The sequence below is a fragment of the Taudactylus pleione genome, unplaced genomic scaffold, assembly GCF_031769625.1.
Source record: "Taudactylus pleione unplaced genomic scaffold, aTauple2 ptg000217l, whole genome shotgun sequence".
In the NCBI taxonomy this organism is placed as follows: domain Eukaryota; kingdom Metazoa; phylum Chordata; class Amphibia; order Anura; family Myobatrachidae; genus Taudactylus; species Taudactylus pleione.
In genome coordinates this window covers 876,447-903,828 of record NW_028284619.1, presented here as the reverse complement: position 1 = coordinate 903,828, position 27,382 = coordinate 876,447, and the positions used below count along the sequence as shown (strand labels likewise).

Genomic DNA, 27,382 nt, shown 5'->3' with positions numbered 1-27,382 from the left:
AGAGTCGATCGTTGCGGCCGCACAGTCGTAAGGGAAAAGGGGCCGGATATGCAAATGATGCACTCGCAAGTTGCGTCCTTAAGATCGGATTGTTAGCTGGCTGACCAAGGGGAGGATGCGGCCGTAAGACAAAAAATACGCCCCCTTCTCGTACGCATTACATGTCATCTCCGGCCATATAAGGATTAATCGAGACCATCAGTAACCATCGGAACTGGTCGTAGAGCTTAAGGTTGACCATACCCTCTCTTAAGCACTACGATCAGGTCAGTGTACAAACCACCCATGTCACGTGTGCCATGACACTACTTTGTTAATTATGCACTCCCATAAAACGCCGTTCGCATAATTAGGCACGCCTGTGTTTGGATCTCCACTCCCCCGTTTTCAAACACCTTCCTCTGTTACCACCCACAAACACCTCATTCTGTCACTCAAACTACCGACCTGGCTGTGTTCAAGGAGAGAGAAATTTCTGATCGAAGCAGCTAGTTTGCGCACGCGCATTGCAAACTTTACGCATGCGCAGTTTAGCAAACATCAGTGGCGTACGACCATGCGGCCGCAACGACCGACTCTGAATGAGGTCCAAAGGGCCTGATTCAGAGTTGGGAATAGAGAGAGATCTCTCTCAACTGATCATCTTGGGGAAACCATGCTGCACTGCAGGTGGGGCAGATTTAAAATGTGCAGAGAGATTTAGATTTGGGAGGGAGGTGTCCAAACTGACATCTAAAGTGCAGCGTAATAAAGGTGTGCAGTATTTGTGGGCTACATGTAAAAGCAGACAGTATTTACCCTACATGCAAAAAAAAAATTATGTATTTACACCCCTTGCATTGCAACATGGTTTGTTCAGGTTCACAGTTAAGTGCTATCTCTCTCTCTATTCCCAACTGTGAATCAGGCCCGAAGTGTAAGTGCATGGAGCTGCTGTGCAGTATCCTACTGTAGCTCTTACATATAGACCAATATACGCAATGCCGATATTTACGCATTGGCCTATGTTGGAAGTACTGCTTATGCGTCCAAGTCAAACTGCTTATGCGTCCTGATGGTTACCGCTGGGAAACGCAGAGCGAATTTGTACGCAGAGAGAGGCAATTTCGGTAGGCGTTTCTGGGTGGTCGCAGGGGGGTGGCGAGCCAAACGTGGTCGTGTCACTGTCAACGACTGCGGCTAAAGATCCAGTTGCACTGACACAGGCGGCCATGTTCAGAAAGTACACCTCCATAGGGCTGCTTCAATCACCGATGGCGCGTCTTAATAAGCACAGTGGCGAATTAGTGCTGCAGCTGGTGAGTGTCTCAGTAGTAACCTAGGCCCCCATTTATTAACGAATTTTATCACCAAAACGAGTGATAAATGTCACTGTGTATGATAAATGGTGCTCCAGCCAATCAGCTCATTTTTCTAACAGTTGACAGTTGGGAGCTGATTGGCTGGAGCACCATTTATCATACACAGTGACATTTATCACTCATTTTGGTGATAAAATTCGTTACTAAATGAGGCCCCTAATCGGCCGCAAATTTAGAATATAGACGCTGTCATGCTGCGTAAATAGGCGAGGTCGCGGCCGCAACTGCGTCCACCTCTGACTCAGTTCCAAAGGCTACAGAGTATTATAATTTCATTGTTGTCATCATTTGGGAAATAGGACTCTTTTTCTTGTCTATGAAGGAAACATATTGTAAGAGTACTGTATGGCATGCAATGCACTCCTGTACTGTACACCATAGTTACATATATTACCCAACATATAATACCTATCAGTGACCACTATATTATGCAGTACTTCTCGCTGTCATATATATTGTGCTCCCTAGACCCATATGTAATAACCCACAAGTTGAAGCAACTGACACAATTCTGTCGATTTAGCCCATAAATTTAAATGCCAATAATTTAACAGGTAAATGGATGAAATTACGCCAGGCTATTACATATGGTTCCATAGTATCCGTTGTGCTATACTCAGGACATATGATGTTACATGTCTGATGATCATCTAATAATTATGTTTCATTTCGTTGAATTGCAGAATTGCAAAATTAAGACTTGCAGTAAAATTCGCATAACAATGCAGATTTAAACTATAATAGAATAATCAGTAAAACAATATATCAAACACACTCTAAAAAGTACAGTTTATTTAATTTACTATGATGCGGATGCACCCCGTGCGTTCCATAGACACACCCTCATCCCAAACGATTGGATTATTTGTCAGACTTGCAGCATAGCATCCTGGGATTTGTAGTTCCACAACAGTTGGAGAGCCACACGATTCCTAATCCTGCTTTAGACGGTATTATATTATGGCCTTTTATATTATCCCCATTCATATTAATAAATAGATATTTAGATAAATTAAGGCTTTAAAATGACTTAAAATAAATGATACCTATAAATGCCATGGTAATATGATCAAATGTTAGATATATAGATTTAGCTTATAGAAGGAATTGCATTAGGGGTACGCAGCATATACTCCCACAACTATTCTTTAAGCTCTATAACTGACATGGCATCCTGGGACTTGTAGTTTCACTACAGTTGTCTAGGCTTCTGTAGCACAAGGTTATTCCAGCATTTATATGTAGCAGAGGGAATAGGACAAGATGAATAATTGCAATACTTGAAAAGAGCCATGATAGTGGTAAGGAACAAATGTCTATTAAACGCCACAATTCTTTATTCCTTGGTGTGTTTATTATGTTTTGTACACTTTTATTAAGACTTGCATTGATCTTATTTTATAGCTCAAAGACTTAAGCAGACCCTGGAGCCCTGTGACACAGAGTATCCAGCTTTTGTATCTGAACGGACCATCAAGGAGACGACAGGCACCATATCATGTGACGATTGCATCAAGTAAGTCTATGTCTAGGAGCGGTTTGTCAGTAGTCTTAAAAGCCATGCTTAGTATTATTCTGTATGTTAATGAATAACATACCAACCCTCTCATTACACAAGCCATGCCAATGTCTGACTTAGTTCACTCACAGGTCCCGATTTTGAATCTACTTTTTTTGTGCTTAATGAAGCTGTATGGAACGGTAAAAGGGATGCACTATAAATGTGGTCAGCTCTGCGGCCTCTTAATATCAAAAACATTTCAGTTTACTGCATATGATCTTGCCAGAAAATTGCAGAAAATCCAAATGGTTACTTACACCAGCATGCTTTTAGCATGCCACAGTGATTGCAATGAAATAGATATGGATCAATCAACTTTCATGTTAATCCAGTGTGCTCAACGACCTGAACTCACCTCCGTGCCCCACTGCCCATTGGCTCCTTCCAATAGTGCTTTTAAAACACACACTCATCAGATGCTTAGAAACATCCTCTCTTGACCCCGTGGCTCTTATAGGCTGAGTTTTTTTTTCTTCCCGTTAACTGTAAGCTACTAAAAGAGTATGTATACAGATCCTTAATTCACTTCCTCTGTACAGTGTTCTCTATAAACCACCTTTGTTCATTTGACTCTGCACCATCTGGTGATGAACATGAGAATTTTGCATGGAGAGTCACAGCACCATCTATAAAATCTGTTTGGATGTAATGGTCCGCACCGAAGCTTCGACAATGTCACCGTAGAGGGTTCTCCGTGCTGTCTCCTTCAACCATCTACTTATTTTTACAATCTGTAGCATGTGTTTCTGTTATGGATTTGTGTGTTCTCAGGTCTTATCTATACTAGTCTTTGATTACGTGTTTAATTTCATTTACTTTAGGTTCTCTTGATATATATTTTATACAGTAAAATTATATATATATATAGAACAGTGAAAATCCCAAGCGCCAAAGTGGATTAATCATAAAAATAAAGTGACAAATACGTGATTACAAATGGAAAAGCAACTTATCTTTATTAGAAAATCTTCAGTCACCTGACCAACCATAATTCATACATAAAAAACAAAGAAAGGCAAAACATTGTGTGTAACGTCTTAATACTGCATCAATCAATCATAACTGTGTAGACTAAGAGTTTATGGAACTATAGTAATTCTTGAAGAAGTCTTATTTCAACAGATGAAACGCGTTGTGACCCTGTTATCCTGGACCCTCTTATGATGGACAGATAAGCTTTTACAATATTTTGTTCTTGTACGTCGTTCACCTGCATATTATCGTGGATCAAATAATTTTACGTAAATAAAACTGTTGTTTGTTTAAGTATTTGGAGTATTACTATGTATGGGGGATTTACTGTAGTTCCATAAACTTCTAGTCTACACAGTTAGGATGGATTGATGCAGTATTAAGACGTTACACACAATGTTTTGCATTTCTTTGTTTTTTATGTATGAATTATGGTTGGTCAGGTGACCGAAGATTTTCTAATAAAGATAAGTTGCTTTTCCATTTGTAATTACATATTTGTCACTTTATCTTTATGATTAATCCACCTTTTCCTTTTTGGCGCTTGGGATTTTCACTGTTCTATTGTTTTGTATATATGATGCATCACCCTACATGATTATTATATCCTAGCAGCCACTCATATATTAGATGAGGTGTGCTTTGTAAATATACACCTATTTTTTAAATTTTTTTATAGGATTATTGTTTGTCACCTGTGCGCTCACTATTATATTTTTTTCATATATATATATATATATATATATATATATATATATATATATATATATATATCTTATATATATATCTTAATGTAACATACAATGCCTGCTGGTCAAGGACCATTTTGCCTCAGTAGCCTTCGAGGCTGATAAATTTGCAGGTTGCAGAGGAGGTTTTAGGATATTAAAGCTGGTAGATCATCTTTTAGAAATGGAACTACTAAAACTTTGCAATTTTTTCATCCCTTTAACCCTCATCACTGTTCTATGATCATCTCACAATTAATGGCTGATTCAGCTTCATTGTCTACATCTGCATGTATTCTGATAATAATTATTGATTTGGTATGCTGTATACATTGGTTCAGCCCACAAAACGGCTACCGTCATGGGATATCATTTACAAGGCACACCCAAAGCGCAGCACAACGGCCTTGGTATTGCACCAATGTGCCTTGATAACCCACCCAGCACCTACTCTCTGCTGTCTGTAGCTGCCTCTGAAATCTAGAAGTGTGCCTAGGTTTGTAGAGAGGCGAAAACAAATCACCTGCACTGCTCTGAAAATTAGGCGCATTGGTACATGTACTTTGCAAGAAATGCCCTTACTCTCCCAGCTCCTCCACAAACATCACCATGTTGATCCACAAACCCAATGCATTTGATGGAAAACTGTATAAATTAAGGCATAGAACATTCCTCAAAAGGAAATTTGCACTGCACTGCGTCCATTTTGTGCTTCGTAAATGAGGACAAAGTGTGCACAGCACCAGGTGCAATGTAATGGCTAGCCAAGGTAGGTCCTCTGTGCGCCATATTAATTGGAGTTCTAGCTTTATTACAAAACTAAACATTATAATATGTATGGGGAGAATGTACAATCAGAACATAATGCTATTAGCTCATTTATTGATTACAATACTATATAATCAATTATGTCAAAGTACATAGGTTTTCTGCTGGTCACTGCATATAACTATATTCTTTTTCTAATTCTGATGGATTTGCCGTTATTATCCATACAGGTTTGTTACTCTAAGCACAGCAATTTAACTTGGTAACATAGGTTATGTACAGCACAGAATTCATAAGGGGTCTTCAGCAGTGGGTCTTTGACAGTGAACGGCTGTATTTCAATTGCAAGGATGATAGAGCAGCCTCTGCCCTGTGGTACATTGTCTAAGCATTGCATGGAAATATTGAATGTCGAAAAGCTGTGCTTGGACATCGTTCCCTCAGCAGAGAACTATCTTGATTCAACATGACAAGAGCAGATTTAAGACCTCAGGTTTTGAGGGTAATTTTAGGTCATGGAATCTCTTTCCAAAATAACCACATAATGCAGCATTCGGTCCACAACCCATTGGAAACTGAGTCAAGTGCAAATTATAGCATTTGAAGGCGACTAAGATCTTTTTTTATTTGTAAAGAAAACATTTGTGTCTTTCAGAGTGCAATCCAAACTGATCTCAAGGCATCCATTATTTTGCAAATACTCCCAACAGGAAGCCATAAACTACACCCATGATAAACCTCTAATGAGGGCACAATGCTGGCTCTTAAATGCGCTCCATGAGTATTAACAATCGCGATATTGTCTTTCACACAAATACAAATATATTTCTCTTCAAATGGCTGATTCCAGAAAAAGATTGAAATAACTGGAGATGTTTGTGGCCTGTGATACAGATTTGGGCTACCTTTCTCTATGCACCAGTATGAGGAGTGTTTCCATATATGATATTACAGCTTTAATCTATTACATCTTTATTTTAAGTCTACTGGGGCATCAACCACATAACATTACACTTCATATGTGCAAAGAAAAGTTTACTTGCATTAGACAAAATAAAGGCATGGGCGTAGCTATAGTGGGTGCAGGGGGTGCCGTTGCTATGGGATCCAGCGGCTTAGGGGGCCTCGGAATCAGTTCATATAGCTGTCTACAAAGTTTCCAGAATTGCCCGCTGAGCAACTCTGCCTGGCTCATTGCCTGGCCTGAAAAGGGGAACTTGTCCGAGCTCATAGAGTTGGTGATCTCTAGCTCTCGCTCTCAGTAAAGCTCCACACTGATATAATTCATCTCTCATACTCCTGTTTCACCCTTATAGGCAAAGCTGAGCTAATCAGTGAGCTCAACACTGTCAGACAATAGGCTTAGAAATCCACTATAAATCTTTACACTAATAATACAAAAGAGGATAGGCATGACAAAAATCACATACTAATTATAAATTGCCTAGAAAAGTTTTATTAATAGTAAATTGACCGGCCAAATAAAATAAATACAATTTCACATGTGACTTCCATACACAAAAAAATATACACATTCATCATTAAAATTATTGTTATAAATGATCCTGCAGAAGGCATCCAAAAAATTGTTTAGTTTGATTGTTAAAGGAGGTGGATCTAAATTCTTTCAATGAATCAGATGTTGAAGAAACAATTGCTGTGTCCACACCTATATCAGAGTATTCTCAGGTAAAGTAAAATCTCATTTACTCCCGGTGATCAAATCTCCCAGGCTTGGAATATATCTATATATATATCTGTTATCCAGGAGGGACTAGGCCAAGGTCTGCGTCGGTGGACACAGATTCCTGGTCTCTTGCATGACAAATCACTAGCCAGGCTGCGGGAGGCTTCAGCTCACGCAGCCTGACCAAAAGAGAAACCATCACGACTATTGATCTCAATGGTGATCCCAGCCTGCGACCACTGTCGCAGAGCTGGGATCGCAAATGCAGCAAGGAGGTATCTGACACCTCCTTCTGTATTTGCATCTGAGATGGACGTATTTGTGTAGCCGCTTGTGTTCGGCTGTGTAAATTCGACCATCTCTGAATCAGGCCCTATGTTTTGACCACTGGCTATAAGGTGATGATTAGACGGAGTTGAGAATATATCCGTACACCATGAGCAAGTTACTTTTAGTATGCTTATATAATCTGATTTTGCCTTCTATGACAGGTTATGAGTTGAAAACAACGAGTTGAATAAAACAAAAGAATTAGTTGGGGAAAAAAGGTCCTTTCACCCCAAATTTAAAATGTGCAGGTAAAATAACATGCTTAAAGGCTTTATAAATGTATAAAGGAACATATAAAAAAAAAATGAAGTTACTACAAGGTATATGATGGATAATCTGTCACATATAAAAGGCAATATCAGAATATATAAACATACCTAAAGTGATTTGCACACGGTGCACTGATATATTCGCAATACATTCTCATCTCCTTTATAACTAGTGATCAAAACATACTTGTGACTATGGTAACCAAATACGATAAGAAAAATGGGAAAGATCTATATTCTGTGTGTGTATGTGTAAATATATTACAATGATCACAAATACACAATATAGTGAGCCTTTTACCCTGAAAAGGTTGCCTAGCACTCACTGCGGTAGGATCTGGATTTGTGCGTGAACACAGCAGTCTCTACTTGCAGTGCTTTCTCAGCCAATCGCCACCTGCAGTGTCTCCCCAGCCAATTGCCATGCCACCTACAGTGTCCCTGCCTGCCATGCGCACCAGTCTACTATTTGAATCTAACTCTCCAGCAGCGCCTCTGTATCCTCCTCCTTGGTTCCTGCACACCTTCCCCATCGCCCTCCCTGTGAGTTTCCTGGCTGCAGCAGCAGTGTTGTTGTCCACATCATAACCCTTACCCCCTACTTGCCCCCAGTACTGCCCTAACTGCAATTTACCCTTACCCCCTGCCTGCCCACAGCACTGTCTGCCCTTACCGCCTCCTTGCCCCAGTGGTGCCTCATCTGCTCTATCTCACTCACTGCCCCAGCTGCTATTTATCCTAACCCCATTCTTGCCTCCATTACTCCCTCAACTGCTATCTACCCTTATTCCCCTTTCCAACCCCAACTGCCACTGCCATGCCCTTACCCCATCTAGCCCCTCCATGCCCCAGCTTTCTTAGCACCCCAGCGCTACTCCAACTGCGGCATGCTCTTAAAAACTTTTTTTTTTGGTGGGGTGGGGGGGAGGGGTGTCACCATGCGGTACAGCACCGGGTGACACCAACCCTAGTGACGCGTCTGGCAATACTATTGGTAATAACATTAACTAGACACAACTATGGGACATAAAATTAACTAGTTTGTTACTATGGGACATAAAATGATCTAGGACACTACTATGGGGCATAAAATTAACAACTGAAGTGAAGAGAGGTTGTCTCTCTTGAATCATTGGGGTGAGGCCCCGACAAAATGTTGTTATGGGGTCCTCAAAGTTTTGGCTACGCCCCTGCATAAAGATATTTAGTATCACAAATTACAAGTACGCAGACTACTCTACATTTTTAAACTTAATAATACAAATGTAATAGCTGGAGTGTTTATTCTTTGCTTAAAATGTCATACATGCTATCTACTTTGTTGCCTTTCTGAGAACTCATATGTTTAAATCAATCTTTAAAGACAGGAACCTATCTATGATCACTGCAATGGAGAAAGAGGTCATCACGATAAAGCCATAAAGATCTAAATTATTGGAATGTAGTTTCCTAAGTAATAATGAGGCATATACTGTACTGTATATAATATAACACATCTGTTTCACTGGAAGTTTCTGTACCCCCTGAGCTACTGTAGTCTTAGAACACTGGTGTTATGTCTTGACAGATGCTTCTCCCCTGTTAAAATCTCCACCTGCCACTGTCCTTGGAGCAGCTAGCTACTTCACACACGCACAATGGGACGAAAAGCCCAGACTTGTTCCACTTCTTTTTAATAATAAAATAAATAAAAATAATAGATGTAAAATATATATAAAAAAGTTTATTTTGTACAAGATTTTGCTATTAACAAAAGGAGAGATGGTGGTAACAGAAGAGGGATTTTGGAGGTACTTTTAAATAAGCTTTACTATTGAATATGTTGTAGATGGCGAGACTGGCGACACTTGTCACTGGCAATCACTGGCTATGACCTTTTTGACTTATAGGTCTATGCCCAATCAACTTTCTCCCACTGCTAAATAGACCCATGTGTATTTTATCTATTCCCATTCTGCTTCAGAAAACACCCCCAGTAACATCACATACTGTATACTGTATGCTTTTCTGCTAGACCATGCACCCAGGCTATGTTTAGAGGATTATCAATACTCAGCAAAATTAAGAGGAGATTCCTGGAAAGATATATATATAGGGCTCATGGGCAAGAAAAACAATAACAGCAAATAATAGCATTAGAGAGACTGACCTAGAACAAGCAAAGAATTGAGATACAGCATTTAAAATAGCAGCAGATATACAGAGACTAGATCTAAACCCAACTTCCAGCACAAATCCTAAGAAAGTCTTTTGCAGTGTCTACAGATTTTAGCACCAGTCTTCCCAAATTAGAGGTGCAATTGATAAAATCTTACCTATTTTATATACTGATGATGCCAGAACAGACTAAAAAGCAGTTGGCAGGAGATCACCTACTTTGGGCAGAAGAAATTAGAAGAAGACATGGTCATACTATACGCTACGAGAACTTGTTCACGCGGCTTTAGTGATACTCTTGATCTTCCTACTGTACTGTGGTTCCACTTCAATGTAATTTCACTCTACAGCCAATAAATATTGCATAGCCATTTAAAGTACACAAATTGTACAACTAAATATGTATAGTAGTGTATCTTATCACTATATAATATTTGTATGGTGTCCAAGAATGAAAGTCCTCTAATGAGACACAACATTTTGTAGATGACCCTAATGTACTTCAAGTGCAAGCTGTACGGAGAATATGATATCATATCAATGGAGGTGGCGACTTCAAGGAAGAGTTGTGTTTGAATATTTACCCTCACAGCATGAATATTTATACTTATATGGGATGTTTCTTACTTCTAAAGCTAAAAGGTATACTTTGGGAACTGGGCTCCATTTTATTCAGTTTATTTGAAGTCCAATCGCCATTGGATAAATGTATATTCCTAATTGTCTATGAGTCATGGTCTCTTGTCCTTGCCTTACAATTTTATTCCTAAAATATATGCTGCTTCAGTTCTGTATATTAAGAGGACTCTAGTAATGTTTATAATATAGGGATTGAAGTCTTGAGCAAGTAACTTTACAACTTGGTCAACCATGTTGCACTACAGGTGGGGCAGATATAAATTGTGCAGAGAGATTTAGATTTGGTAGAGGAATGTCCAAGCATGTTTAAACTGCTCTAGTGTAGTCCTACCACCCCTGATGAGAGGCTATTCCACTTATCCACTACCCTTTCCATGAAGTAAATTTTCTTCACATTTCCCCTGAACTCACTTCCCTCCAGTTTCAGTGCATGTCCTCATGTTCTAATACTTCTCTTTCTTTGAAGAATGTTTTCCTCATCTACATTGTTAAAACCCTTCATATATTCATATATTTGAAAGTTTGTTTCATGTCCCCCTTTCCCTTCTCTGTTCCAAACTGTACATGTTTCTGGGGAGGTTTGTGATGTAGGCCCTGCCATTTTAGTTGCCCTTCTTTGTACAGTCTCTAATGTATTTATATCCTTCTGGAGATATGGCCTCGAGACTGTAGACAGTATTCTAGATGAGGACGTACCAATGACCTATACAGTGGTATTATTACTTCTTTCTTCCTGCTACTGATTCCTCTCCCTGTGCAACCAAACATCTGTCTTGCCTTTCTCATTGCTTTGTTACATTGTTTTTCCTGCCTTTAAGTCATCTTTAGTGGCTTCTAGATTAGTTTCCTCCTCAGTAGTGTCCATTATAGTGCTGTTAATACTATATTTAGCATTTTTGGAACCCAAGTGCATGATTTTGCATTTTTTGCAATAGACTGTAATTGCCACTCTCTACACTATTTATTTAGTCTACCTAGATCATCAATCATTGTTTTACCCCTCTAGATGTGTCTACCCTGTTGCATACCTTTGTGTAATCTGCAAAAAGTCATACTTTCCCTCCAATGCCATTTGCAATGTCACAAATAAAGATATTAAAAAGCACTGGTCCAAGTACAGATCCCTGGGGTACTCCACTGGTAACATTTCTTTCCTGAGACTGCACTCCATTTACTGTGACTCTCTTTTCTGTCCTGTAATCAAGATCTTATCCATTCATCCATCTTAGAATCCAATCCCAAGCGTTCAAGTTTATTTAACAGTCTGCAATGTGGGACCATGTCATAGATAGGCTACATCTATGCCCCCCCCTTGATCTATTACTTTAGTTACCCAGTCAAAATCGCCAATACAATTTAGTTGACAGGATCTCCCCCCAGTAAGTGTATGCTGTTTGGGATCCTGCAAGTAGCTGGAATTGAGATTTTTGACAACCCTTTCTTTTAAGAGTGTTCCCTCAATTTCCCTACTACTGCTGTAAGGCCCACTGGTTGGTAGTTACTTGCCTCTTCCATGCTTCTACTTTGGTGCAGTGGGACAACCTCCGCTCTTTTCCAGTCCTCTGGAATTACTCCCATAGCTAGTGACTTGTTGAATAATTTTGTTAATGGTATTACCAGAACCACTTTAAACTTTTTTATTATCCATGTATGTATCCAATCTAGTCACATTGTTTTATTCACTCTGTGCTTTAGGAGTTCTGTTAGCACCTTCTCTCCTGTAAATGTACTTGCATCTGTCTGACAATTATGAATGACCTTGCAACTTATCTGTGGCCCCTTCCCCTCTCTGAGCAAAAATAATTATGAAGATGATCTGCTATTACTTTGTCTCCCTCAGCAAGACTCTAATTCACTGTCTTTAGTCTTATTATTCTTCCTTTTGTTTTTCTCCTTTCACTTACTGTATATAACTATATACTTACTGACTGGGACAGTTTCTCTTTAGCTTGTGCCTTTGCACATCTGATTACCTCTAAGGCCGGTATCCAATTAGCTACGGTACATTATCGCGGCTAATTACCTCGCCTGGGGCTATCCAATTAGCCCCGATGCCAGCACTTATCGGGGATTGAGGCAGGCGAAACTCAATCCATGATAAGAAACCAGTTTTTGTCCGGTTGCGGCAGTGAAAATATATAGGTCCGTGACTTTTCACGGATCCTATGTGTTTTTGTGAGAAAAACAGAACATTTTTGAATGAAAAAAAACAGTTTAATTGGATACCACGAAAAAAACATTGGCGAAAAAGACCCGAAAATTGGCAAAAAAACCTATTTTTTTCCATCCCAAAATTTTTCTGAGCTAGGCCTTAGCCTTCTTTGTACATCTGATTACCTTCTTAGGCTAGGTACACACTGGAGCGATGTTGAGACGATATGCTGTTTTGTAACAACATATCGTCTACATCGCTCAGTGTGTACGCATAATTGCACATGCCCGCTGTCGCTAGCGACGGTCACCAGGTTTGATGTGCTGCAGATCAAACCTAGCGATATCGCTAACCGCCAGTGCATTGTTAATGAATGGCGTAATGGTGATCTTTACGTCGTTCATTAAAATCGTCCAGTGTGGACGCACAATCACTGCTGACGGGCTGTCGTTCCAATATCGGGACGAATGCCCGTCGCTCCAGTGTGTTCCTAGCTTTAGCCTCCTTCCGTCTGACAAGATGCACCTCTTTGTCTTCATTACTCTGAGTCTGCTTAAATTTCCTAAAGGCTGTTTTTTTAATCATGCTTTTTATTAGGATACAATAAATTGTTTGGTACTCTTTCCTCCTCTGTATTTGCAGGTGATGTTGATTACAGACCTGGCAGTTTTAGAATGAGTGTATTGCATTTAAAAAATTATCAATTACTGTACATTGTGCATAATATTGTCTACATAAATGCACTGATGATAAGCCATACTCTATAATTAAGCAACCATACGTGTGAGAAGTATTTTGATGGTACGTGCCTGTTTGATCGCTAACTCCCATCCCACACACCGGTTTCTCTCTAAGCTTGATTCCTGTCAGCTATAAAGGTGATTTTAATTGCATTCCGATCTGCGGTGCTGCTTTTATTCATCTGCAGTACATTCTTATGACTGGTATAGAGGTGGGGAAAGGATGCAAGTTGAAAAGAGTGGTGTGAGAAGCAGAATTTATGTTACTGTAATTGCTCTAAATCACTAGAACCTCTGCTTCATATATAATAGTACACTTTCTATACTTTTATTTGGCTTTATATGATTTGTTTGGCCAGCGTTTTATTTTTTTGCAGGTTTCATGATGTTTTCACGAGCAAGCTGATTTCTTATTGGCTGAAATAAACCATTCATTTAATGGAATGCAAAAGCCCAGCGTTTTTACATTCATCGTTGAATGCTGTCCAGTAATCCAGCAATCTTATAGACCAACACGTTTGGTATAATCAAGCAGACAGTGCACACTTTTTAGGGTGATGGAATCCAAAATGAGTGCAATTAACATAGAAATGTAACTCTTTTTTTTTTAAAGGCTTGGCTGACCTCGTTAATACTTCTGACATGTTATGTAACTTTCTTTATTAAATTAGTCTGCTATTCCATTAATCTTTGCAACCAAACGGAATGAAAAATATTGGGTCTGGCACAGCTGCAAAGATATTGTCTGAAAAAAATTCAAATTATGCATTTGGACGGTCCTGAAATGTTAGATGTGGAACATGGAGGTAAATGATCCAGCCTGTTGTGAGAGTCTGCAAATTAGTTGCAAAACATCTCTTGACAGTTTTCGTATTCGGGAAATACATTTAGGATTTTGGAGGATAGAGGACGCTGAATCTCTGTGATTAATGTAGGTCCCAGTATTTTAGCATAAAGCTTAGATCATCAACCTCACATTCTATAGGAAGTATACCACATTAAGTACATTTGGATGGGGCCTGTCCATTTGACTGAATGTGTTGACAAAACACTGGTGGTGAAGACCTAGAGACAGCTTAATTCCTTCAAAATAATGTAATAAATAAAGGCAACAAGAGGAGCAAAAACTTAAAGGACCATATCAGCACTGCTCTATAGCACCAAGGATGTGTGCGTGACAGTCACAAATTGAAACAAAAAAGTTATTTAACTATTTATCCTGGGATATTTCAGTTAAGGCCATGGGGTCAATCCAATTAGGTGTGAATTGCGAGTAGCGAGTTTGTTTCATCGAAGCGCGCTCCCGAAAATTCTCCAATCCAATTAAAAATCCCTAATCGCACTCCTCGCGGCAGAGGTTTGCGAATTGACTTCCAAATAAGATATGAGAGAAGTGCATGAAAAAGTAGGGAGACCATCCTGGACCCCCCAAAATGTATAATTTCATTAGCAGGACCGTATAGAAGGCTGTTTGTGGACATTAGGAAGGTGCTGTAGGTTTTTAAATGGTGTCAAATGGCTGATTTGTGTTTTTTTTTATTATGCAAGAAAATTATAAAAAACAAACTTTTTTTGTTTAATCCCAAACTAATTAAACGAAAAATGCAAAAAAAGTAAGAAAAAGGAGATGTTGGGGTACTTTGAGGGCACCTTGAGAAATTGAAAAAAAATGATAAAAAACAATTATTTTTCAATTAAAAATAATATTGTAATTAAATTTGGGGTGAATAAACTAACGAAATTGATTTTGGAGTAATTTGAGGACAATTTTTTTTTACCACTAAAAAATAACATTTCTACTTCAGGGTCCATAGGGGGTCCACAGGGTTGACCTTGGGGTATAGCTGGATCTGGATCCACGGGCACCACGCAGTTAAAGCTTTGCTGCTCCCAGGATGCACTTGGGTCCGTCCTCCTCTATACCCCGCCCCGGCCACAGGCACCTCAGTTTTAGTTGGTGCCCGGCCGGAGTCGGGTCACCCTGTCGCAGTGGGGCTGCAGGAGCAGCCCCTAAGCTTTATTTTAAAAGAGAAATTTTTTATTTTTTTCTTCTTTTTTTACACTGTTAGAGCGGCAGCATCAGACTGTCCTTTAGGACGTCCACGCTGCCGCTCCTTCTCCCCGCTGGCGCCGCGACGCCAGTACAGCTCTGGGGATCGCGGCGGGACCCCAGAGCCTGTACTAGCCGGGCTCTGGGGACTCCCTTGACTGCTGCCGGACGCGACGGGGATCAGGTAAGCCGCGGGTCGCCGCGTGCGGTGGCCCGCGGATACTTCAATGCAGTCAGGAGCCTCCGGTCTCTGGGGACAGACCGGAGGCGCTAGCGGCGGCGGCGGGCTCCCCCTCAATTGAGGAATACCCCGCGTGTCCGCTAGACCACCAGGGTATCAGGCTGGTAGCGGGACCGGCAACCCGGGGGTTAATTGCTAGCCAGGGGAGGCAGCCTTCCCTGTCTAGCGGCTCCTCCCCTCAGCTCAGCGCGCCTTTCAACTAGCAGTCTGGCGTCGCTGAGCTGCTCTTATCTCTCGGCCACTCCTCCTCTGAGGTCTCCGGCGGCCATCTTTACTGGCACATCGCAGACTCCCAGGCGGTATCAAGTGGACCGGTCCCCCTGTGTACCTCTCCCCTGCTAAAGGACAGTGTACACAGCGCTATAGCCCTCCCAGACACTGAATCTGGGCGGTTGATTGTAGCGGAAGGTGCAGTGAGTATAACTTTTCTGCATTGTATGTGACTATTGCTAGTGCTGCCTGTCTGTGACTTATTCTCCTTTACTGTCAGCTTATACCTATCCCTTTCCTTCTCCTACGGCCCGGCAGGTGTGTGGGGGAAGGGCGTTTTTCTGAGACCCTCACTTATATAAAACACGTATTTGTGGGGTCAGTCACATACTGTTGTGTGCTACACAGTACCATATCTGGGCTGTTGTGTCGCATACTGGTGAGTGCGCGGGTGTTAAAACCGTAATTCCTCTGGTGATACCTGTTTCTTGTGATTTACGGTATCATGTCTGATGAGGAGACTGAGCGCTCTGTGGCTCCTGTGCTATTTTCCTGCAGACGCTGTGCTGCTGGAGTTGATGGGGAGGACTTATCTCAGGATGGTCTGTGCGGGCGGTGCCAGCTGGTACCGGGCCCCTCCAACCCCCCTGTATCACAGGACCCTCCTTGGGCGATGTTTTCACAGGTGCTGGCGTCTATTGCGGACCGGTTATCGGTCCCATCAGCGGTCCCTTCTAGGGCGTTACCGCAGCCCACCATCCCCCATTCCCCGAGGGTTCCACAAATGTTGCGGTCTTCCCCCGGGGCCCAGACTGTGGGTCCTTACTCGGGACTGCCTGTGTATGTGCAGTCTTCCCCAGGGACGCGTCAGTCTGTAGTGCCTTTGCAGAGTTTTGCTCCGACGGCTCCTCCGCCTTGGGTGGATGTTCTATCCAGCTCCGTACAGAGTCTGGCGGCTTCATCCTCGGCGTTTCAGTCCATGTTGCAAGGTGATGTGCCACCAAGGGTGTCTAAACGTCCGGTTGTGAGTTCACTAGCTGCGCAGTTGTCGGACTCGGAAGTGTCCTCAGATGATGGAGAAATCCATGAGGACTCTGACTCTGATGTCATGGGGCAGGAGGTGGAAGCTAAGTCCTCCATTAATGTTCCAGCCTTGGTTAGGGCGGTGCGGGCTATCCTACATGTTGAGGATGATGCGCCGGCTCCTAGGTCGAAGTTTCCTAATTTTAAAAAGGCCAAGGTGACCTCAACTGTGTTCCCCCTGTCTGATCAATTATCGGATCATATGGCGGCGGCCTGGCAATTACCTAGTAAGAGGTTCCATCCACAGAAGAGGTTGGCGGCGAACTATCCTTTTCCTGAAGCTCATTGCAGGAAATGGGAAACTCCGCCGGCGGTGGATTCCCACGTTACCCGCTTGATCAAAAGCGCGACGTTGCCATTGCCGTCTATCTCCTCTTTGAAGGATCCCACGGACAGGAAGGTGGAGACTTGTTTAAAGTCCATTTATTCTCTTTCCGGGGCGGTGGCTCGTCCGTCCATGGCTATCTCCTGGGTGGCTAAAGCCATTGAGGCATGGGCCAATGCCTTGGAGGATACCTTTCCTGATGAGGCTCCGGATATCCAGAGAGCGTTAGTGGGACAGATGCGGGATGCAGCTTCCTATATTGGGGAAGCGTCTTTGGATGCCAGCCTGCTCACTTCTAGGGTGTCGGCTGCAGCGGTATCTGCTCGGCGCTCCCTGTGGCTGAGGTCCTGGAGGGCTGATGCAGATTCAAAAAAGGGTCTGGAGGCCTTGCCTTTTAATGGTGATTTACTATTTGGTCCGGATTTGGACAGAATAGTGGATACTTTGGCTAAGTCCAAGTCGGCTTTTCTCCCTTCGGCCTCTGCGCCGGCTAAAGTGAGGAGCTCTGCCTTTCGGTCCTTTCGGGTTCAGGGTAAGGCCAAGGGCCAGTCCTTCCCGAGACATTCGGCGACCAAGGCCGCACCCAAGCCCAAGAAGCAAGCATGGAGTGCTCGACGCCCTTCTTCCAAGCAGGAGGATAAGCCTGCTGCCTGATGGGACGGGCCTCTCTCTGGGGGACCCCAGAGTGGGAGGCCGACTTCTCCAATTCGCCCAGTGTTGGCACAATACCACCACGGATGCCTGGGTTCGAGAAGTAGTCTCTCAGGGGTACGCCCTGTCTTTTCGGTTCAGGCCGCCCCACCAGTTTTTCTGTACGAGTCCTTCTCTGGACAAGACCAAAGCTGGTCAGATTCAGGTAGCTATAGAATCCTTGCTACAAGCAGGGGTCATTGTTCCCGTTCCGCAGTCTCAGCGCGGGATGGGGTACTATTCTACTCTGTTTCTGGTACAGAAACCCAATGGTTCTCATCGCCCTATCCTGAATTTGAAGTCTCTGAACAGATACCTCAGAGTTCCCAGGTTCAGGATGGAAACGTTACGTTCCATCATTCTGGCGATGGAACCCGGGGATTATATGGTCTCCCTCGATATCCAGGACGCCTATCTCCATGTGCCCATAGCACCGGCACATCAGCGGTATCTGAGGTTTGCTATCCTGAACCATCACTACCAATTTCGGGCGTTGCCTTTTGGCCTTTCCACGGCTCCGAGGGTGTTCACCAAGGTGATGGCGGTTATGGCTGCCCACTTTCGGGGTCAGGGTCTACGTCTGTTGCCGTACCTGGACGATCTTCTGCTGCTGGCGAGCTCCCCGGAGGTGCTTCTTCGACATCTCCACCTGACCATTGCTTGTCTTCAAGCACACGGGTGGTTGATAAACTGGAAGAAGTCCTCCCTGATTCCATCACAGCGGATGGTTCATTTGGGAGCCCTGCTGGATTCTCGTCAGCAGCGGATTTTCCTGACTCCAGAGAAGGTCTCCTCCCTGCAGCTGCGGATACACAGTTGCCTGAGCAGTTGCCGCCTGTCGGTCCATTCAGCTATGAGAGTTCTGGGGTCCATGGTGTCGACATTCGACATGGTGGAATTTGCCCAGTTCCATTCCCGGCCCCTGCAGGCGCTGATTCTATCGGAATGGAACGGGTTACCTCACCGGATCCGCTCTCAGATGCTGGTGTTGTCCGCGGAGGTTCGGCAGTCTTTGGCTTGGTGGCTTCAGACGGTGCATCTGGTCGAGGGGCGCCCCTTTTGGATCCCGGACTGGGTCCTGCTCATGACGGATGCCAGTCTTCGGGGTTGGGGGGCAGTGACCGGCTCATTATCGCTTCAGGGTCGTTGGTCCGCGGAAGAAGCACTTCTCCCCATCAACATCCTGGAACTGCGGGCTGTGTACAGGGCCCTGCAGTCGTCCGGCCCCGCTCTTCACGGAAGGGCGGTTCAGGTGCAGTCCGACAACGCTACCACGGTGGCGTACATCAACCACCAAGGGGGAACTCGCAGTCGGGCAGCAATGTCGGAGGTGTCTCGCATTCTTGCTTGGGCGGAGTGTCACGTTCCAGCGATCTCGGCAGTCTTCATTCCCGGAGTCCTCAATTGGGAGGCGGACTTCCTCAGCCGTCACGATGTGCATCCCGGGGAATGGTCGCTTCACCCAGAGGTGTTTCAGCTACTCGTGGACAGGTGGGGGCTGCCGGAGCTGGACTTGATGGCCTCCCGTCACAATCACAAGTTGCCCGTTTACGGGTCAAGGACAAGAGACGCAGGCGCCTGTCTGGTAGACGCTCTGTCGGTGAAATGGACGTTTCACCTGGCGTATCTGTTTCCTCCGATATCCTTACTTCCTCGGGTTCTGCGGAAATTCAAGCAGGACGGCGGCACGCTCGTGCTGGTGGCTCCGGCGTGGCCCAGACGTCCTTGGTACTCCGATCTGAGGTGCCTCTCCATCGACGCTCCGTACCTTCTTCCTCAGCGTCGGGACCTGTTGTCTCAGGGGCCCTGCCTTTACCCGGATCTGGGTCGGCTGTCTTTGACGGCGTGGCTCTTGAGACAGCCGTCTTGAGGTCTAGGGGTTTCTCCAGTTCAGTGATTGGTACCATGCTTAGGGCACGCAAGCCTGCCTCTGCGCGGATTTACCACAGGGTGTGGCGCACTTATTTTCAGTGGTGTGAATCCAGAAACTATGATCCGCAGGTGTTCCGGGTTTCCAGAATCTTGGAATTTCTTCAATCGGGTTTGGACCTCGGCTTACGCCTGGCCTCTCTGAAGGTTCATGTGTCTGCTTTGTCCGTGTGGTTTCAGCGACGGATTGCTACACTGCCAGATGTTTACACCTTTTTCCAAGGTGTTCTCAGGATCCAGCCTCCCTTCGTGCCTCCGGTGGCTCCGTGGGACTTGACGGTGGTACTGAGGGTCTTGCAGGGTCCTCCTTTTGAGCCGCTTGAGTCGGTGGAGCTCAAGTGGCTGACGTTTAAGACCATTTTTCTCCTGGCAATTGCTTCGGCCAGGAGGGTTTCAGAATTGGGGGCGCTTTCCTGTCGCCCTCCTTTTCTGATTTTTCACCAGGACAGGGCAGTGCTCCGCACGCGTCCTGAGTTTTTGCCCAAAGTGGTTTCAAAGTTCCACATTAATCAGGAACTTGTTGTGCCAGCTTTTCAGTCACCTGATCTTTCTGCTGGTGAGGCTTCCTTGGATGTGGTCCGGGCACTTAGAATCTATGTGGACCGGACTGCTTCGGTTAGGAAGTCGGATTCTTTGTTTGTCCTCTTCGGTTTTCACAAGAGGGGTTGGCCTGCCAACAAGCAAACGTTAGCCCGTTGGCTTCGTTCAGTTATTTGTGAGGCTTATGCGCAGGAGGGTTTACCTGTGCCAGCCTCTGTTAAGGCTCATTCCACTCGTTCTGTGGGTCCCTCTTGGGCTGCTAGACGTGGCGCCTCCGCTGTTCAGCTGTGTAAGGCGGCTACTTGGTCTTCAATTCAGACGTTTTTGAGGTTTTATGCGTTTGACACCTTCGCCTCTCAGGATGCATCCTTTGGGCGCCGGGTACTCCTTTCAGCACAGGAGCGTCCCCGCCCTTAGTTGAACTGCTTTGGGACATCCCCAAGGTCAACCCTGTGGACCCCCTATGGACCCTGAAGTAGAAAACAAGAGATATGGTAAGAACTTACCTTTGTTATCTCTGTTTCTACGAAGTCCATAGGGTCCACAGGGCGCCCGCCCTGACGCACCTGGCTTCAAATGGGCTGTGTGGCTGGTCACCGGTTTTCCGTCTCCCATTTCTGTGAGTATGGTTTCTTGTGTGTTCCAGTCTTCCTTCTCTCTGTTTAGTCTCCTCCTCCGGCCTTAGCTGCTTACCAACTGAGGTGCCTGTGGCCGGGGCGGGGTATAGAGGAGGACGGACCCAAGTGCATCCTGGGAGCAGCAAAGCTTTAACTGCGTGGTGCCCGTGGATCCAGATCCAGCTATACCCCAAGGTCAACCCTGTGGACCCTATGGACTTCGTAGAAACAGAGCTAACAAAGGTAAGTTCTTACCATATCTCTTGTTGTAATTATTGGACTAATTAAGTTAATTGGAAACTTCCAAATGCCTAATTAGTCATTAGGGGGGTGTCCAAGGAGTTCAGCACAGTGTTCCGACATTTTAACCTTAAAATAAAGCTTTTCCTTTCCATCTCTCACCCTCAGGGAGGTGTGAATGGAAAGATGCAAATTCAGTCTGACTGAACAGGGCGAGTTGCTAATTGGATTACAAAATAAATTTGCTATGTGAATTAGAAGAGAAAATAGCAGCTTGTACCTCGCAATTCGTGCCTAATTGGATTGACCCCTATGACTGCTATATTGAGGGGGGGGCTTATTTATACCCCTTTTACACCAACCGAATAACCTGGGTTATTGTCGGGTCGACCCGGGTCGATGCTCTGTGTGAACAGCTCCCAGAAAAATTTCCCGGGTTGATTTACCCGGGAATCTTACTCGGGTTGAGAGCAGGGTTGAACACGGGTTGTTCCCGTGTCATGCGGCAGTGTGAACGGGTGCTACCCTGCTTATTTGACCCGGCTAGCTCTGAAAGATGCTGATTGGAGCTTCTGGGGCACTGGCAGATGATGTAATTTGTCAGTGCCCTGCAGAGAGATGCACATGAAACCATCGCTTGCCTGCCTAACCTCCTGCACCACAGCAGCCTGACCAGCAGCCACAAAAGCAGGCAGGCACACAGCCTGCCACAGCCAGAACTGCAGCCTGCACCACAGCCTGACCAGCAGCCACAAATGCAGGCTGATACACAGCCAGAACAGCAACCTGTAGCAATGCTGTAATCAGTCCTCTCTTTTGTTGACTTTTGTGACCATCTTTGTCAGACCTTAAAACAGACCATTTTTAATGACTTCTATAGAGAAAAGCAGGGATTACCCGGGTTCAGTGTGAACGGAGCAAACCCGGGAATAAACCGGGTCAAGTTGCAGTGTAAACGGGGTCTGAAGCCGAGTTCGACCCGGGATTGACCAGTGTTCAAATTCCAGGGTCGGACCCAGGATTTTGGTGTAAAAGGGGTATTAGTGTGCACACTAGACTTTCTGTTCACACTCCTGTAAAAAGGCCAAGGTAAGGCATTTCTCATCATGAATTGACAAATATCATGCAATGTCAAATATCTTTACTCTGGATGTGATAGAAAAGCATAAGCATGTATAAATATTAGAAGACTAACATACATTTTGTGTTTTAAATAGAGATGTGCACATACTTCCATGTTTTGGTTTTGGACCTAAATAATCGTCATGTTTTGGTTTTGGCAAAAACAGCCTGAAATGTGTTTAGTTTTTTGTATGGATTTCTTAAAAATAATCATAAAAACAGCTGACCCTGTAATTTGTTCTTACAGTATTATTAACTTCAATAACACTAATTTTCAGTAATTTCTTAGTCAATTTTGACCACCTCACAGCTCACAATATTGTTTTCACCAATATTGACCAAAGGCTGCCACGAGCTGTCTAACTGAACTAAGTGACAGAGCAGTTTAAAAGAACACAGCACAGCTACAGTATGAAACATTGTGACACAGCAGTGGCAGACAGCATGGCACAGCAAAGCTACAGTATGAAACCTTGTGACACAGCAGTGGCAGACAGCATTGCACAGCACAGCTACAGTATGAAATTGTGACACAGCAGTGGCAGACAGCATGGCACAGCACAGCTACAGTATGAAATTGTGACAGCAGTGGCAGACAGCATGGCACAGCACAGCTACAGTATGAAACATTGTGACACAGCAGTGGCAGACAGCATGGCACAGCACAGCTACAGTAAGAAACATTGTGACACAGCAGTGGCAGACAGCATGGCACAGCACAGCTACAGTATGAACATTGTGACACAGCAGTGGCAGACAGCATGGCACAGCACAGCTACAGTATGAAACATTGTGACACAGCAGTGGCAGACAGCATGGCACAGCACAGCTACGGTATGAAACCTTGTGACACAGCAGTGGCAGACAGCATGGCACAGCACAGCTACAGTATGAAACCTTGTGACAGCAGTGGCAGACAGCATGGCACAGCACAGCTACAGTATGAAACATTGTGACACAGCAGTGGCAGACAGCATGGCACAGCTCAGCTACAGTATGAAACATTGTGACACAGCAGTGGCAGACAGCATGGCACAGCACAGCTACAGTATGAACATTGTGACACAGCAGTGGCAGACAGCATGGCACAGCACAGCTACAGTATGAAACATTGTGACACAGTAGTGGCAGACAGCATGGCACAGCACAGCTACGGTATGAAACCTTGTGACACAGTAGTGGCAGACAGCATGGCACAGCACAGCTACAGTATGAAACATTGTGACACAGCAGTGGCAGACAGCATGGCACAGCACAGCTACAGTATGAAACATTGTGACACAGCAGTGGCAGACAGCATGGCACAGCACAGCTACAGTATGAAACATTGTGACAGCAGTGGCAGACAGCATTGCACAGCACAGCTACAGTATGAAACATTGTGACACAGCAGTGGCAGACAGCATTGCACAGCACAGCTACAGTATGAAACATTGTGACACAGCAGTGGCAGACAGCATGGCACAGCACAGCTACAGTATGAACCATTGTGACACAGCAGTGGCAGACAGCATTGCACAGAACAGCTACAGTATGAAAACTTGTGACACAGCAGTGGCAGACAGCATGGCACAGCACAGCTACAGTATGAAACATTGTGACACAGCAGTGGCAGACAGCATGGCACAGCACAGCTACAGTAAGAAACATTGTGACACAGCAGTGGCAGACAGCATGGCACAGCACAGCTACAGTATGAACATTGTGACACAGCAGTGGCAGACAGCATGGCACAGCACAGCTACAGTATGAAACATTGTGACACAGCAGTGGCAGACAGCATGGCACAGCACAGCTACAGTATGAAACCTTGTGACACAGCAGTGGCAGACAGCATGGCACAGCACAGCTACAGTATGAAACCTTGTGACAGCAGTGGCAGACAGCATGGCACAGCACAGCTACAGTATGAAACATTGTGACACAGCAGTGGCAGACAGCATGGCACAGCTCAGCTACAGTATGAAACATTGTGACACAGCAGTGGCAGACAGCATGGCACAGCACAGCTACAGTATGAACATTGTGACACAGCAGTGGCAGACAGCATGGCACAGCACAGCTACAGTATGAAACATTGTGACACAGTAGTGGCAGACAGCATGGCACAGCACAGCTACGGTATGAAACCTTGTGACACAGTAGTGGCAGACAGCATGGCACAGCACAGCTACAGTATGAAACATTGTGACACAGCAGTGGCAGACAGCATGGCACAGCACAGCTACAGTATGAAACATTGTGACACAGCAGTGGCAGACAGCATGGCACAGCACAGCTACAGTATGAAACATTGTGACACAGCAGTGGCAGACAGCATTGCACAGCACAGCTACAGTATGAAACATTGTGACACAGCAGTGGCAGACAGCATGGCACAGCACAGCTACAGTATGAACCATTGTGACACAGCAGTGGCAGACAGCATTGCACAGAACAGCTACAGTATGAAACCTTGTGACACAGCAGTGGCAGACAGCATGGCACAGCACAGCTACAGTATGAAACATTGTGACACAGCAGTGGCAGACAGCATGGCACAGCACAGCTACAGTATGAAACATTGTGACACAGCAGTGGCAGACAGCATTGCACAGCTACAGTATGAAACATTGTGACAAATCAGTGGCAGACAGCATTGCACAGCACAGCTACAGTATGAAACATTGTGACACAGCAGTGGCAGACAGCATTGCACAGCACAGCTACAGTATGAAACATTGTGATACAGCAGTGGCAGACAGCATGGCACAGCACAGCTACAGTATGAAACCTTGTGACACAGCAGTGGCAGACAGCATGGCAGTTTAATAACCTATACAACTCCATAGAATGTTTTGTTTTTAACAAAAACTGATAGCCTAAAAGTAAGAGCCAAGTAGAAAATAAAATATATTATCAACACACACACAGGTGAGGAATTGCTCTTCTGGTAAAATAGAATTGAGATGGAATTTGGTACCATGGACATATGACCTCAACTAATATGCTAAAACCAGATGCATTGATGGCGGGTATTGGATGCAGATCTAATGCTAACATAGGCATCCTGGATTCAGTGATCCGCTGTGCAACAGGATAGTCGCTGTCATACTTGGTTCCACTTGCAAATGATTGTTTCACGGACAATTGTTGTTTGAAACTGTTAGTCTTCTTGGCCCACTTCTGTGATGAAGAGTCAAGTTTTTGAACACACAAACCTTAGTGTTCTTTATGTGCACTGTCTTGCCTGTTATATGTAATAATGACACATATAGACAGAGCGAGAAGGTATTGCATGTGAGTTTACAGAAGATACGTGACTGTGTTTCTCCCTGGCCTTCACAATAGGTATTCTAGTGCACAAGAGAGCAGTCTCAGGACCACAACTCAAAGAAAGGCCATGGTCTGAGCTTGTACTTGCCACTGAGTATGGTGTATGGCTTGTTGCCAATTTTACATTTTTCTGGCAGTAACTTTTCCCTGCATAGTTAGAGGTGATGTTCTTTTAAAAGATTTTCAAACATTGCTTAGATATGGAGTGCCCTTTTTTTTACAGCTTCTTACCCCTTTACCTTTTTTAAAAGTAGATGTTGAAGTAGTACATATGTGTCCTCATACACATTTCCTTTTCTTCTTTATTTGGCACAAGATGCTGTCACGGCTAAGATGTACCATGACGAGTGGTAATTAGATAGATCCCAATTTTTTTTTTCCTGCAAAGTATTAATATAAAGTATCAGATTAAAGTAGCAAATTTTAAGAAAAATCACAAGGCGTGGATAATACACAGATTCAAAGGCATGGCAAATTTGGCCACACGGCTCGATTTTAGGAAAGGTGTATGTGGACACATCTTACTATGACTGCTAGCACTAGTACTGGCTTGCTCCCGTTCTTCAATAGACTGATTCATGATTGATTTACACAAGGACAGGAGTAAAGCTATTATACTTAAATGTCTAACTGCCACCACACCAGGTGAATGTACAATGATACAGGGAAATGAGTGACTGTTACCTTTACCATGCAGTTTTATTAAAATGAACAGCAAATTTCACTCAGCGCCTATTCTGCTAAATTGTCAAGTTTATTTGAGCTGCGGCTTCTAATGGTCGTTATTTGCTAAAATTGTACCGAATATAGGAAAAACAAACAATGGTGGTAAGAAGCGCTGCTCAAATAATTCACTCTACAATGATAATTAATATTCACGATATACTTAAAAACAATTTAAAACAAAATGACACATAAAATGTGCATATAATTGTTAATAACCTTAAATAACACCGCTATAAATCTTAGGCTTAAAACAAGCTTCTTAATAATGAATACAAATTTTAATATATTATATCTGTTCTTATAATGTCAGTCCAGCCACTTTATATTAGTAATTTCAGCCACTCGGCCCCTATTTGTTAGTAGTCTTAACCCAGCTAATGGGAATTGGTGAGCGAATCCAACTTGCAAATGTTAGAAACTGTCAGTCCAATATTTATTCACGCATACTCTTTTGGACTTTTATAATTACCATACATGGTGTAATCAACACTGTTTTCTGACCATCCTATACCATGAAATAAGTATCTCCTATTAATTCGCTGCCAGGATTCCCACAATGCAGTCCAGAATGGAGATCCATTAATAATAATAATGGCCGCTGGAACGCACAATCTTGAACAAAAAACGGAAATGCGATAGTCGCTGGAACGCTTGTCCTTCGGCAATGGAAAGCCGGACGTATAATGGCTGCTGATACACATGGTTTCCGGCAATGAGAATTGGAGACACACCATAAATGAGTAATACGCGCCAGTTGTTAACACAGGTGCGCGCAGTTGGATTTATTAGCAGGGGCTAGTGAATCACCCCTGTCTGAGGAAGCCGCTAGAGGCAGGGAAACGCGTTGAATATGTTTTGGACTGACAGTTTCTAACTTTTGCAAGTTGGATTCGCTCACCAATTCCCATTAGCTGGATTGAGGCTACTAAC

At 44.0% G+C, this 27,382-nt stretch overlaps 1 protein-coding gene across 3 annotated transcripts in view; it reads left to right on the top strand.

Annotated features, from left to right (window-relative positions):
* Positions 1-27,382, top strand: part of CACNA2D3 (calcium voltage-gated channel auxiliary subunit alpha2delta 3) — a 1,120,348-nt gene that overhangs the window by 1,040,914 nt on the left and 52,052 nt on the right. For all 3 annotated transcript variants that reach the window (XM_088478672.1, XM_088478674.1, XM_088478673.1), the window contains one exon: positions 2,766-2,877. In XM_088478672.1, the coding sequence (XP_088334798.1) occupies positions 2,766-2,877 (112 nt within the window). The remainder of the gene's footprint in view (positions 1-2,765; positions 2,878-27,382) is intronic.